Source organism: Erinaceus europaeus, chromosome 8 (assembly GCF_950295315.1).
Source record: "Erinaceus europaeus chromosome 8, mEriEur2.1, whole genome shotgun sequence".
Taxonomy (NCBI): Eukaryota; Metazoa; Chordata; class Mammalia; order Eulipotyphla; family Erinaceidae; genus Erinaceus; species Erinaceus europaeus.
In genome coordinates this window covers 28,195,096-28,210,283 of record NC_080169.1, presented here as the reverse complement: position 1 = coordinate 28,210,283, position 15,188 = coordinate 28,195,096, and the positions used below count along the sequence as shown (strand labels likewise).

General features: G+C 41.2%; 3 protein-coding genes across 6 annotated transcripts in view; all 3 read left to right on the top strand.

The window, feature by feature from the left end:
* Positions 1-9,566, top strand: part of FAM221A (family with sequence similarity 221 member A) — a 33,910-nt gene extending 24,344 nt beyond the window's left edge. For 2 of the 4 annotated variants that reach the window (XM_060196095.1, XM_060196098.1), the window contains exons 6-8: positions 1,528-1,590; positions 2,826-2,908; positions 9,064-9,566. In XM_060196095.1, coding sequence (XP_060052078.1) covers positions 1,528-1,590; positions 2,826-2,908; positions 9,064-9,132 — 215 coding nt within the window. In that variant the 3' untranslated portion in view covers positions 9,133-9,566. The remainder of the gene's footprint in view (positions 1-1,527; positions 1,591-2,825; positions 2,909-9,063) is intronic. The other 2 variants (XM_060196096.1, XM_060196099.1) reach the window with 2 other exon arrangements.
* LOC103114303 (cytochrome b-c1 complex subunit 10-like) overlaps positions 1-15,188 on the top strand; it is a 530,783-nt gene that overhangs the window by 327,546 nt on the left and 188,049 nt on the right. The gene's annotated exons all lie outside the window — the stretch shown is intronic.
* Positions 11,420-15,188, top strand: part of STK31 (serine/threonine kinase 31) — a 115,019-nt gene continuing 111,250 nt past the window's right edge. The window contains exons 1-2 of the mRNA XM_007529046.2: positions 11,420-11,497; positions 15,085-15,131. Coding sequence (XP_007529108.1) covers positions 11,448-11,497; positions 15,085-15,131 — 97 coding nt within the window. The 5' untranslated portion in view covers positions 11,420-11,447. The remainder of the gene's footprint in view (positions 11,498-15,084; positions 15,132-15,188) is intronic.

The window sequence follows — 15,188 nt, the reverse complement described above, 5'->3', positions numbered from 1 at the left end:
CTTCTTCTTCTTCTTCTTCTTCTTCTTCTTCTTCTTCTTCTTCTTCTTCTTCTTCTTCTTCTTCTTCTTCTTCTTCTTCCTCCTCTTCTTCCTCCTCCTCCTCCTCCTCTTCCTTCTCTTTCTCTTCCTCCTTTTCTTTTTGTTTTTTTGTTGGTATGTTTAACCAGAGAGCTTCTCAGCTTACTTAGCTTATTGTGGTGCTAGAAATTGAACTTGGTCAAAGTGCTCAATAATGGTTTAAATGCTTAAAGAAGACATCATAAATTCTGTAATTGGACTTAGACCAAATTAGCTGGGCAGCCTAGCAGAAAGGCCCAAAGAGGACAGATCCCCCCAAAAACTAACTCAGCTGGGGTCAACAAATTTTAATGCCCAAACAACTGAGAGAAATTCTAAGATTATCAGATAAAGAGAGGACTACAAAAGTTGGATAAGGGCAAGAGACTGGACCACTTAATAATGGCCCGTTTGGTCAATATCATACCATCTGATCATCTGGGGCCCTAGTTAGGGAATCCTTGGATTCTCATACACATATGATAGGCCTAGACCTTTAAAGGGTCCCTTTCTCCACTACCACTGGTTGCTTCCATAAGGAACGACATCTTGTGGGCCCTCCCAGACCCTGTCATCACCATAAAGTAATGACGATAGGGATAGCCCCAGTCTCTGAAGGGAGGTTGTAGGTATCCTGCCCTGCCACTTGAAAAAGTCTGGTCCTGAAATGAGTGCAGCCTGCAGTATTGCTCAGAGGTGACGATGAGCTATAAGCTCAGACCAATAGGGACTTAGAGGTTACACAGGCTCTGGTGATAAATATATATATATAGGCTCTGGAGCAGGTAGATGGAGGTAAATAGTTAATTTTAGCCACAGAATTTTTTTTTTTTTTTTAAGAACAGGAGCTACTCTCTGCTCTAATCTAACTAGTTAGCCCCTTTCCTCTACTCTGACACTATTCTCTCAGACAATATTCTTTTCTTTTCTCTTCTCTTCTTTTCTTTTCTTTTTTTTTGCCTCCAGGGTTATTGCTGGGACTTAGTGCCTGCACTACAAATCCACTGCTCCTGGAGACTATTTTTGTCTCTTTTGTTGCCCTTGTTGTTTATCGTTGTTGTTATTACTGTTGTTATTGCTGTTGTTGGATAGGACAGAGAGAAATCGAGAGAGGAGGGGAAGACAGAGAGGGTGAGAGAAAGACACCTGCAGACCTGCTTCACCACCTGTGAAGCGACCTCCTGCAGGTGGTGGGGGGCGGGGGGCTCGAACCAGGATCCTTATGTTAGTTCTTGCGCTTTGCACCATGTTCACTTAACCAGCTGCACCACCTCCTGGTCCCCCTCAGACAATATTCTTATCTGACCTCAGGTTAGCTACCAGACTGAAGCCAAACTACCATAGTTGTGTGCCCCTAGAAACATGCCTAAAATGGTTTCCCTAGCTTTCTTCTATCCTAAAATCCTTAATCTCATCTGCTCTAGTCCTACTTTTTGGTTCCTGTTCATTAACCACCTTGTCTCAACTTAGGTCATGCCACCTTCCAGATATCAAGCTACAGATGCTACCATGACTCCACCCCTACTTCTTTAGGTAGACAACCTCACTAATGTGTCCTGGATCCTCACATCTCCAGAGCTCTGGTCCACTAGGGAGAGATAGAAACAGGCTGAGGGTATGGATCAACCTGTCATCGCCCATGCTCAGTGGAGAAGCAATTACAGAAGCCAGAAATCCTACCTTCTGCTCCCCAAACACAACCTTGATCCATATTCCCAGTGGGGAAGAAGTGATAGGATGAAGATAAGAGGGCTCTGAACTCTAGCTCCATCAGCACCCAGAGAGAGAGAAGGAAAAGGAGAGACATATGGAGGTAGTTATATTGTCATGAGTGGCCTGGAGGGGAAGAGAGGACTGAATCAAAAGAAAGGGGCATCTATGTATAAATGTGGACAGATAGTTGTAGAGAAGATGGTTGGCCCATGTCTACAACCTTAGGGGAACTGTGGTGGATTGCCCTGGGGAGAGTGAAGAATCAGAACTCTGGTGGTAGGAATGGTATGAATTCAAACCTCTGTCAACATGTAGTTCTCTAATATAAAAATAAATAGAAAAACAAAACAGAACAGTAAAGCACAAGAAAAGAAAGAAAGAGAAGAAATTGAACTTGAGACTTTGGAGCCTCAGGCATGAAAGTTATTTTTTTGTATAATCACTATGCTATCTCCCCAGCCCCCCTTTCTCTTTCTTCTTTTTTAAAATAGAGATAGAGGGGGAAGTTGAGTGATAGACATGTGTGCCAATGCTTCACTATTTGTGAAGCCCCCTGCCTCCCACTCTCACATGTGGGGGTTGGCAATATGGACCTGAATCCTCATACATGGTAACATGCATTCTACTGGGTGTGCCAATGCCTGGCCTCTAGGCCATGCTTTCTTATCTCACCACACTGGGCATTAGAATTTAAACAAATTTGGAGAGAACATAAACATTCATACCATAACGCAGATTTTCTATAATTGTGCATTGTCTGTTACAAAGATTTCTAGTTATAGATAGTGAAATGTAGTTGAATAAAGCTAAGTGGACTAACACATGAAATAGCTATATGGCACTCTGTAATAAGAATCAGATGAATATTTGGAGAATGTCAGTAAAATATCACTTGTATCTTTTTGATGCTCTGCTTTCTGGTCTTATAAGACCAGTTATTCATTTTAGTAATTACTGGTTTGAAAATTATAAATTATCACTTGGGGGGAAGAAAGTATTCTTACTTTTTTATTTCAGGAGAAACATAAATTGCTTACCTATTTTTTCTATATTAGTAGGTACAAGTAGTCAAGTTTCTTCCTTAAAGAGACCCGACGAAGATGATATGGCTTTCTTTGAAAGAAGATACCAGGAAAGGGTAGGCTTGTGGGGAAATATACTTAGATTAAATACTTACTTGTAACTATAGTCCATATGTGTCCCTAGCTTCAGTAATGATAATTTTCATCAGTTATTTATACCACACTGTAAAAATTGTGGGACTAAGCTTAGTGTTTCACCCCTCTCAGTATTTCCCCCAGAATTAGGCACAGTGCCTTGTGTGTAAGCTCTCAATAAATATTAATAGAAAATTAATATTTTATTTATTTTTTATTTCATTGTTTATAGACCAATCAAGAGGGAAAGGGGAGATAAAGAGGGAGAGAGAAATACCTATAGCACTGCTCAGTGCTTGTGAATCTCCCCGATATATAGGTGGGGACTGGAGCTTGAATCTAGGTCCTTGAGCATGACGTGTGCTCAACCAGGTATGCCACTGATTGTCCTGAAAATTGAGAAAATAAAGAGATATAGTTAGTATTCACTTGCATACACATTAAGTACTCGTATTCTGATATGTTTCATGACAGTATCCATATCTGGAAGTTATGTCCCCAACCCCCATTTATTTTAGGCAGATGAAAAGAAAGTTTTTGGCTTTAGGAGTTGTAGGAATGTTGTTCCAGCCATATGGTACATCCCCCAAGTTGTTTTCCTCAGAATTATTTTATAGTTGCGTTGTAGGCATTCATTATCTCTACAAGTAGGTGGTAAGTGTCATGGGAAACATTCTTGTCACTTTTTGTTATGTCCTCTATGACTCTTAGATAAGAACTTGTTTAGTAGTTGAAGGCATAGAAAAGGAGACCGTTATATAGATCCATCATCCAAGAGTAAAGGAAGTGTGTCAGAGATACAGAGATTAGCTTCATTTCAATGATAAATAATTTTGAAATAAAGTTCTGAATAAGATTTATAGAATAGCTAGGGGAAAAAGAACTTCCTGCAATAGAGATATTCTTTTTTTAAAAAATCATTCTTATTGGGGAAGTGGTTAATGGTTTACAGTACAGTCATTGACACAGGGTACAATTTCTCATCTCCCTGTAAAGTTCTTTACAGGACACTCTCACCCACAACCTAGGTCCTTTTCTGTCATCATGCATCAGGACCGCAAGTTTATCTGGTTATCTTCAGCCCTTCCCTCACCATCTTTCCCCAGAGTCCTTTCCCTTGATGCAATACATCCTGTCCACTCCAAGTTTCACTTTGTGTTCTCCCTCCCTCTCTTAAGTCTCTCCAAATTGAAATCATTTGGTATTTGTCTTTCTCTTTTTTGGTTTATCTCACTTAACACAGTGTCTTTAAGTTTCATACAAGATGAGGCAAAGGAGATGACTTGATCATTTTTAACAGCTGAGTAGAGTTCTATCATGTGTATATACCACAATTAAAAAAAGTTTTTTTTTTTTTAGCTACTTACCTGTTGTTAGACATAAGGGTTGCTTCCAAGTTTTTGCTACTACAAATAAATAGTCCTGCTGTGAACACAGGTGTACATAGATTTCTTCTGATAGGTGTTTTTGTTTCCTTTGGGTAAATCTCTAAAAGAGAAGTTGCTAGGTCATACGGTTGGCCCATTTCTAATGTTCTGAGAAATCTCTAGACTTTTTTTCCAGAAGGGCTGTGGAAAATTCCACTATTTAAAAAAATTTATTTTTCCCTTTTTGTTGCCTTTGGTTTTTTTATTGTTGTAGTTGTTGTTGTTATTGATGTTGTAATTGTTGGATAGGACAGAGAGAAATGGAGAGAGGAAGAGAAGACAGAAAGGAGGAGAGAAGGATAGACACCTACAGACCTGCTTCACTGCCTATGAAGTGACTCCCCTGCAGGTGGGGAGCTGGAGGCTTGAACCAGGATCCTTATGCCAGTCCTTTTGCTTTGTGCCACCTATGCTTAACCTGCTGTGCTACGGCCCGACTCCCAAAAATTCCACTCTTTACATTACTGCCAACAGTGTAGAAGTGTCTCCACTACCACATTTTCTCCAGCATTTGTTGTTACTGCCTTTCTTTCTTCTTTCTTTCTTTCTTTCTTTCTTTCTTTCTTTCTTTCTTTCTTTCTTTCTTTCTCTCTTCCTTTCTTCCTTTCTTTCATTAGTGATTTAATAATGATTGACAAGATTGTGGGATAAGAGGGGTACAATTCCATGCAATTCTTACCACCAGATTTCCATAACCTATCCCCTCCACTGGAAGTTTCCTTGTTCATTATCCCTATGGAAGTATGGACCAAAGATCTTTATAGGTTGCAGAAGGCAGAATGTCTAGTTTCTGTAGTTGCTGGACATGGGGTTAACAGGTCCATCCATACCCTCAGCCTGTTTCTAGCTTTCCCTCGTGGAGTAGGGCTCTGGGGAGGTGGGGTTCCAGGACACATTGGTGAGGTCATCTGTCAAGGGAAATCAGGTTGGCATGGTAGCATCTGCAGTTTGGTGACTGAAAAGCATTAAGATATAAACCAGGACAAATTGTTTAATAACCAGGAACCTAAAAAATAATAATAGAATAGAGCAGATGAAGATGAGACTTAGGGTCTTCATGTTGGAAGAAGCTAGGAAGTGTATTTTAGGTATAGTCCAAGGGGCACATAATACTAATTTTTGCCTGAGCTCTGGTCTAAGGCAAAAAGGTAATACCAGCATTTCAGGGAGGGGGGTATAACGGTAAGAATGATAAAAGTAAAGGCTATTTATCTGTAGCATCACTAAGGTCTGACATTTAATCATTTTCTATTCTTAGAACTCACACAACTTTTTAATTAATTAACTAGCTAATTATTTTTTAAGATAGAGAGAGGGACTAAAACCCAGAGACCACAGCATATGAAGCTTTCTCCAGTATGGTGGGGAGCAGGCTCAAAGCAGAGTCATATACATGACAAAGCAAGACACTATCCAAGTGAGCTATTTTGCTGGCCTGGAACACACATTTTAGCTGAATTTTAGTTTTTCCTCATAGACTTATAAGGGCATTGCTTTAGAACTCCTTTCTTCCTTCCTCCAGAAGATTTCATGGTGTTGACCTGAAAACATGTCTGTGATAGTTTCTTATAGGAAGATAATGGAGGAATTTATCATTATCATTATTATTATTATTATTATTATTATTATTATTATATGTGGTTGCTGGGTCTCTACTACTCCAGGCTGAGTTTTCAGATAGAAGAGAGAGGCAGTGAGAGAAAGAGAAAGAGGGAGAGGGTAAAGGAGAGAGAGAGAGAGAGAGAGAGAGAGAGAGAGAGAGGGAGAGAGAGAAAGACTACAGCATACAGCATCAAAGCCTCCTCCAGTGCTATGGGAATGGGGGCTCGAATCTGGGTTGCATATATGATAAATGCTAGTCGCCTTCCCTTCTTATTTAAGATCAAGTGTTAGATAAAGCAGATACCTTCCCAGGTGAGCTATCTTGCCAGCTCAGTGGGAGGAGTTCTTGACTGAGTATTTTAGGAGTTATATTTCTTTCTTTCTTTCTTTCTTTCTTTCTTTCTTTCTTTCTTTCTTTCTTTCTTTCTTTCTTTCTTTCTTTCTTTCTTTCTTGGTGCCTGCACTGTGAATCCACTGCTCCTGGAGGCCATTTTTTTTTTTTCCTGTTGCTGCTGCTGTTGTTGGATAGGACAGAGAGAAACTGAGAGAGGAGGGGATGACAGAGAGGGGGAGAGAAAGACAGACACCTGCAGACTTGCTTCACTGCTTATGAAGCAACCCCCTCCCTGCAGGTAGAGAGCCGGGGCTAGAACTGGGATCTTTGCGTTGGTCCTTGCACTTTGCACCATATGCGCTTAACCTGGGGCACTAACCCCGGCCCCCCGTTTTGTTTAAATTCTTACAAATAGGCCTAACATTTATGGACTTATGAGATATAGTTTGTAATTCTCTAGCTTGTGTGATTACTAGAATATAGAAACCAAAACGTTCAAAGTTCAACAACTTCCTTTGAGTGTCAGCCTGTACACTGTTAGTACTTAGCTCTGAAATGGAAAAATAGATGAACACAGAGTGCATACTCTCCTGATTCACCCTATGTAGGTATTTTAATCTATGTGCCTGGTAGAGATTTGTATTTCCTCTGTCATATAGGGACATAGAGCTGAAGTCTGTATTTCTTTTGTGCCAGATGGGCCTCACAGCAATCAATGACCTTACTCCTCCCTCCACATTTCTAAGCAGGACAGCTAGGGAGGAATCTAGCCTAGCTGGAAGAGATAAGACCCCGTATCCAGCTAGCACCAGGTCCCAAGATCATGTGCCTGCAGTGTGCCAGTGTCTGCCTACTCTTTGTAACCAAGATGTAAAACTCTATGTAAACATTTAATCACTTTCTTTGGGGCAGAGAACTTCCTGGAGAGATCCAGATCTCTCACCGACTGATGTATTAAACTTCTCTCTCATGTTTGGGGATGATTTCTGCAACACCTCCAAGACATGCACCATTGGAGGTAGAAGAGTTGATTAGGAAGCTGTGTCTGTGAGTTCAGGGACACTCTAGAAATCACATTGGTTTATATTTTGTATGTATAGGAATCTATAATTAGTATGAGTTGGCTTTGAAAATTGAGGCCTGGGGCTGGGCGGTAGCGCAGCAGGTCAAGTGCACGTGGCGCAAATCACAAGGACTGGCATAAGGATCCCAGTTCGAGCCCCCAGCTCTCCACCTGCAGGGGTGTCGCTTTGCAAGTGGTGAAGTAGATCTACAGGTTTCTGTCTTTCTCTCCTCCTCTCTGTCTTTCCCTCCTCTCTTGATTTCTGTCTGTCCTTTCCAACAACAGCAGCTATAACAATAATAACAACCACAACAAGGGCAACGAAATGGGAAAAATAGCCTCCAGGAGCAGTGGATTCATAGTGCTAGCACTGAGCCCCAGCGATAACCCTGGAGGCAAAAATAAAACAAAATTAAATAAAAAAAGAAAATTGAGGCCTTTGTGGTAATTTTAGAACCTACTTTTCTGACTATATGGGATGAAGCCAGAAATAAGTAATAACAGATCATTTTTGAAGTTTTTTTTTTTTTTTTTTAATCTATACATCAGATTATCTTCTTTCTTTATAACTCACCCTTTTTTTTTTTTTCTCCAGGAAATTAATGCTATGGAAACTGATGAAAGGTCAAGTAAATGCAAGGCACTGTGCCACTGCCAGAAAATTAAAAAAAGGGGGGGAGGGGGAGAGAGGAGGAGTTATTTATGCCTTTCAGACAATAGGTGGAAATATGTGCTGAGTACTATTTTGAAATGAACAAACACTGCTTTGACTTTTGTTTATTTAGCATCTTTGCTTTCTTTTGATGTTAATATAAATTTAACACTTGACCTTAAATAAGGGGAGGACGACTAGCATTGAGTACTTATTAAGTGTTGCAATCTTTATGTATATGTTCTATTTACACCTTTAGAACAACCTTGAGAAGTAGCTATTTTACCATGATAGTTTTACAAGTTAGAAAACTATTGGTTAAATATTTTGTATCAAGTGGCTAAAAAATAGAATGAAATATTCTTCTGACTCCAAAGTCTTGAATATTTGTCTTCAAAACAGGATATACTGTGTGGCTGTGGGGGGCGTTTGTGTGTGTTTGTGTGGGGGGGGTGGGCTGGGGAGGGCAGAGAATGTGAGTGAGTGGAGAAAGTAAGAGGCAGGTGGATTTCTGTCCTCTCAGTATTTTACCATAGAAGTGCTTCATATGTTTCTAAAAGATAAGCAGGTCACTGCTTAGGCTATTCTTTGCTTTAGTTACAACAGAGAAGGATGACCTTCAAAAAGTTAATTATGGAAATATAGAAATGAGAATTATAGGAACTATTTTTTGAAAGCAATTCACATTTCAGAGATAATCCAGCTAGAGTAGATATATTCTGTAACGTAAGGTGTAGAGAATGTGCATAGGATGTATGTTAGGTTAGATATTTCAGTTTTTCTTTTAAAATTTTAGTGGCAATTGAAATTAACTTTATTTTCTGTAAAGTAATATTCACTGTTATCTTAATTACAGAACTTCTGTATAGTTCAAATCTATATTTAAAATATACAAAGAGGACTCTTCAACAGTAAGATTTTGGATTTTGTAATTAGTCATTTAATAACTGTGAAATAACTGTGAAATAACTGACCAATGTGTTCAAATGATGCTTAGCAACTATTTTCTTTAAGGTGTTTTCTAAATTGTTATATTAATAGGTGTTTTAACTTTACAGATAAAAATGGAAAAGGATGCTAAACAAAAAGGAAAATCACCATTACCATCAACTACAAAACGTTCATGAAGATTACTGGGAAAATTAAAACCATCACCCTAATGTTTTATGTTTATTTACATTTAATAATACATTTATTTTTTCTTAAGATTATTACTTCTTTTGATATGTAAAGTATCTTTTGGGTATTTCCTTAATTTACTTTAGCAAAAAATACCTTACATTGCTTTTATCACAATTCATGGTTTGTTACTTTGTATATACTTTTTTATTCTTCCTAACAAATGAGGCAATTTTCCCGGAGCTAAAGCTTGAAAGTATAGTGCATATTTTAGTCTATTGTAAATTATTTTTTTCAGGCTACTAAAAATAAGGTGTTATTGAGAGGTTTGAACAATATATATGTGGATCACTTCATTCCCAAAAGTTCTTAACTTTTTGTTTTTCAGACTTTGTAATATGGTCTTATGTTTTTAAATAAAAACTTGTATTTTATAATTGTATACTGGTTTTCTAGTGACATATGTTTATTTAAATTGTCTTGTTAAATAGTTTTTAACCTTTTTTAAATTAAATTTTTTAAATTAAATTAAATTAAATTGTTTTTAATCTTTTTTTTTGTGTGTGCCATTTCAAATCTTCTTGGTGTTTCATCTCTTACTTCAGTACTACTGTGGAGTACTTCCAGGTTTGTTTCTGATAGTTTCATGTGCAAACCATTTGAAAGTACTTTATCTTAGGACCATACTGTGAATTTTTTTCCCCCTGAGAACGCTCTGTTATTGTGACTTGGGATGCTCACTGGAACCCCTATGCATTACAATTTGCATTGTAACAAAGGTGTGGGGGAGTTAATGGACTTGGGCCACCCACCCTTGACTGATAAATGCTTTTGTGTTGTGGGTAAACCCACTGTAAGATGGTACTAGGAACAACCTTTAGCAAGTAAACCCTCAGGATGGTACCCTGTGACCACACATATTCAACCTTCTGGTCCCCATCTGCAGGGGAAAAGCTTCACAAGTGAAATAGGGCTGCAGGTGTCACTTTTCCCCTCTCTATCTCCTTCTCTCCTCTCAGTTTCTCTCTCTGTTTCTATCCAATAATAAAAAAAGATTTAAAAAATATAAAAAAGAGTCAGGTGGTAGCACAGCAGGTTAAGTGCATGTGGCACAAAGCGCAAGGACCGGCATAAGGATCCCGGTTCGAGCCCCCAGGCTCCCCACCTGCAGGGGAGTCGCTTCACAGGTGGTGAAGCAGGTCTGCAGGTGTTTTTCTCTTTCTCCTCTCTGTCTTTCCCTCCTCTCTCCATTTCTCTGTCCCAACGATGACATCAATAACAACAACAATAATAACTATAACAACAATAAAAAACAAGGACAATAAAAGGGAAAATAAAAATTAAAAAAAATATATGAAAGATATGATTCATTCATGAAAGCAGAATCTGTCACACGGGATTTTTCGGGTGAGTCTATTATAAACGGGCATGAAAAAACTTTTTGGGGAGGTGAAGGAAATGTTTGTTATCCTGATATGAAAATGATGTCAACAGTATACAAATATTGTGCTCTTACAAGTTGAGCACTTTGAATACCTGCAGTTTGCTTATGTGAAAATTACTAGAGAGAATCTTCAACTGTTGTGCAGTGTTAACCACAGCCTAACACAATCAAGGTATTTAAGCTATATTAATGGCTCCTCCTCCCCTTAATGCCAATGAAGAAAAGAGTAACAACCCAGGAGAGATTTGACGCTAAGGGTGGGCTGAGAGATGCTTGTAAGGTCACAATCCTGAAAAGTACATTTTCACTCACCAATCTTAAAATTATTTTTCCCCCTTTCCACTGTTGCCAAAGTGATGGGATTCTTCTCATTTGGTCCCCCAGCCCCCACCTCTCGATAGAGAGAAACTGAGAGAGAGAGGGACACCTGCAGCCCTGCTTGGCCACTCTAGAAGTTTTCCCCTGCACGTGGGACCCGAGGCTTGAACTTGGGTCCTCCTTCCACGTGGCAATGTGAATGGTCAATCTGGCACTCTACTGCCAGGCCCCTGATTTGGCTGTTTTAAAGTTTCAATCAGCGTGAACAAGTTAGAAGCAACTCTGCTTTGGTCTCTGTAAAATAAACGCTCATTCAATAGCCAGCAGGTGAGGGCCGCGCTGAAAGGATCCCGCCTGGCGCAAGCGCAGTCTCCGCACGGTTTAGCGGTAGAGGATGGAGAGAGGCGGCGATTCCCGCCAAACGCCCAGGACTGCGCGTGTACGTTCGCGCAAGCGCAGTGTGGCGCGCAAGCTGCGGGGGCACGCGGGGTGAGTCTCCGCACGTGCGCTCTGGGCGTGCTGGGGACCGACTCGGTGGTGGGCGGCGGGCTGAGGCCTGCCATGTGGGGTCGGGGACACTTTTCTCGAGTTTCCGTGGCGGAAAGTGTGAGGTCAGTAGTAGTCCTCGCGGTGGGACGGGGATCGCTTCAAGAAGCAGTTTTCCACCTTGGGCCGCGGTTTAGGCTTCCCCGGGTGGGTGTGGCCCGCCGGTGACTGACACCGGGTATCATGGCGGCGGCCTCGGCCTCTTGGGTCAGCGGTTCAGGTGGGGCCGGTGGCGCGGCGCTGCTGGGGCGAGGAGGGGTAGGGGAGTCCCCATTTTCCCACGTTCCATGGCATTAAAACGTGAAACTCGCCCCAATTAAAGAGGCTTGAAACCGGGGTTTATCTCCCGCAGAGCTGAGACTGGGGAGTGGGGGGGGGGGTGGTGGCAAAGCAGCTTCGGGCTCAGGACCTTCGTGGACGTCGACGTTTTGGAGAAACGGGGTGACCCCCTGGGAATCGGGGTGACCTGGGAATCAGGGTAACCCCCTGGGAATTAAGATGACCTCTGGGAATCGGGTGACCCCTGGGAATCGGGGTGACCCCCTGGGAGGCGGGGTAACCCCCTGAGAATCGGGTTGACCTCCTGGGAATTAAGGTGACCCTTGGGAATCAGGGGTGACCCCCTGGGAATCGGGGTGACCCCTGGGAATCGGGGGGACCCCCTGGGAATTAAGATGACCTCTGGGAATCGGGTGACCCCTGGGAATTGGGGTGACCCCCTGGGAGGTGGGGTAACCCCCTGGTAATCGAGGTGACCCCCTGGGAATTAAGGTGACCCCTGGGAATTGGGGTGACCCCCTGGGAGGCGGGGTAACCCCCTGAGAATCGGGTTGACCTCCTGGGAATTAAGGTGACCCTTGGGAATCAGGGGTGACCCCCTGGGAATAGGGGTGGCCCCTGGGAATCGGGGTGACCCCTGGGAATCGGGGGGACCCCCTGGGAATTAAGATGACCTCTGGGAATCGGGGTGACCCCCTGGGAGGCGGGGTGACCCCTGGGAATCGGGGGTTAAAATTACGGATTCTAGAATCACCTTCCCATAGGGCGTAGCGGCATTTCCAAAGGAAGCGGTTTTTTTTGTTGGTTTGTTTGTTTTCAGGGAATTTAAGTCAGAGAAATAGACCTTTCTAATTTTTTTATTAATTTATTTATAAAATAAAAATTATTAATTAGACCACAGAACAAGAGGGGTACAATTCCCACCACCAGAACTCCATATCCCACCCCCTCCCTTGATAGCTTCTTTATTTATTTTATTTTTTTTATTTATTAGTGAGAAAGGAGGAGAGAGAACGAACCAGACATCACTTTGGTACATATGCTGCTGGGGATTGAACTCAGGACCTCATGCTTGACAGTCTAGTCCCTTAACCACTGCACTACCTCCCTGACCGGTTCCCTATTTTTTTATCCCTCTGGGAATATGGACCCAGGATCACTGTGAGATGCAGAATGTGGGAGGTCTGGCTTCTGTAATTGCTTCCCCACTGAACCTGGACGTTGACAGGTTGATCCATACTCCCAGTCTGTCCCTCTTTCTCTAGTGGGGAAGGGCTCTGGGGAAGCAGGGTTCCAGGACATATTGGTGGGGTCGTCTGCCCAGGGAAGTCTGGTTGACATCATGGTAGCATCTGAACCTGGTGGCTGAAAAGCATTAAGATATAAAGTAGAACAAATTGTTTGATAATCAGGAACCTAAAGGTAAGACTGTAGCAGATGAGATTTGGGGTCTCCATTTTGGAAAAAGCTAATAGGTCTGAACTAGACTTAAGCAGATTTCAACTTGGTTTCACAACCTTTTGCTCAATTAAAAAAATTTGCCTAAGACTGGGAGACTTTAAAAAAATTTATAGAAATAATAGCCCATATCTGTGACCTTGGTAGAACTACTGCAGTTTCTAGTGGAGGGAACAGGGTCACAGAACTCTGGTGGTGGGAATGGTGTGGAATTGTACCATTGTTGTCTTACAATTTTTGCAAATCAATATTAAATAACTAGTAAAAATCATTAAATATTTAAAAAAATTACCTTATTTTATTTTGCAGTTAGTAGGTTACAGTACAGTTGCTGACACATGAGTAATTGACCTGTGATAAGTGTCTGCAAAACACCCCCTAAGAATGCTTGTTTTGAAGCATTAGTGTGTTGGGCTAGAAGTGTGTGTGTCGGGGGGAGCTATAACGAATTAGAAGAAAAAAGTCTAAAAGTCCTATGATTCCCGTGACAGTTTTTGAAACCTTGATAGAGAAACTTTTTTTTCTTTCATCTCAAAAAATATTTACTTATTAGATAGATACAGAGAAATCTATAGGGGAAGAAGGTGTGTCTTGGGTCTCCCTGTAGCATTGCTTCACAGCGTGTGAAGCTTTCTCTCTGTGCATGATGACATGTTTGCTTTAACAACTGCACCACCACCTTGCCCCTTTTTCCTTTTTTAATTTGCTAGGACAGAGAAATTGAGAGGGTAGGGGGTAGAGAGGGAAAGAGACACCTACAGCCCTGCTTCATGGTTTCTGAAGCTTTCCCTTTGCTGGTGGGGAAAGGGTGGGTGGGCATGAACCATGATCCTTGGGCATGGTAATATGTGTGCTCAACCAGCTGCACCACCACCTGCCCCCAAATAGCTTTTGTAGTTCTTAGAAATATTTTTTCCCTTTCTCTCTCTCTCTCTCTCTCTGTTCATCACAGTGGCAATGCTACTCTGGGATGATTTTTTTTTTTCTTTTTAAGATAAAGGCAGAGGGAGAGGGAGAGAGACGAAGACTGTGAAATGTGAAAGACTCCACAGCACCAAAACTTTCTTCAGCTTAGTGGGGGTAGGTTCAAACTGGGATAAGGTGCTTGCTTGTCATACCAGCACATTACCCTAGTGATCTATTTTGCTAGGTCTAAGGTCTTGTTATTTTTACCTCCTTTAAAAAGGAATCTAAATTTTACATATGCAAAGTGTAATATTTAGTGTAGAAAAATAAAATTATAAAGTAGAAATTATTTATATATACATTTTTGCCTCAAGGGTTATTGCTGGGTTTTGGTGCCACTACTCCTGGTGGTCATTTTTTTCTATTTTATTTGATTGGACAGAGAGAAGGGGGAGTTAGAAAGAGAGAGAAAAGTAAGACACCTGCAGACTTGCTTCACCAATGGTGAAGTGTCCCCACAGCAGGTGGAGAGCAGGGACTTGAATCAGGTCCTTGTGTGCATAACTAGGTGTACCACCACCCAGCTCCCTAGACATTTTGAAATATTTTGAGATTGAGAACCTTATTGAAGATTGATTATATATATATTTGTTTTTTGTTTTTCTCCCCACGAAGACTTTGCTGGGGTGTTGTACTTATTGGATTCCACCCCTCTCTGTGGACTATTCCTCCCTACCCCCCTCTGCTACCAGAGGTTGAAGGAGGACAGACTATCTCATTGACTTACCTCTCCTGAAAGCTTCCCCTTTGAGTGGTACTCTCATGTGGTAACTTGGGGTTCCAACCCAGATTCTTGTGCATAGTAAAGTGTGTGTTTTACCCAGTGATCTGGTGCTTGGGAAAGTATAATCTTATATAATGAAAATTATTTTTCAAAGTAGGAGTAAAAATGGATCCATTGTCTAGTGTTTAATTGTAGAACATAATTTAATCTGAGGCACTCTTTTAGTTTTCCAGGAATTACCCAGATGGATGAAGATGTTCATTACAATACAGGTACTGACACTAAAAATTATTTTTGGATGTAAGAGCGTTATCTGCATTTCTAATTTT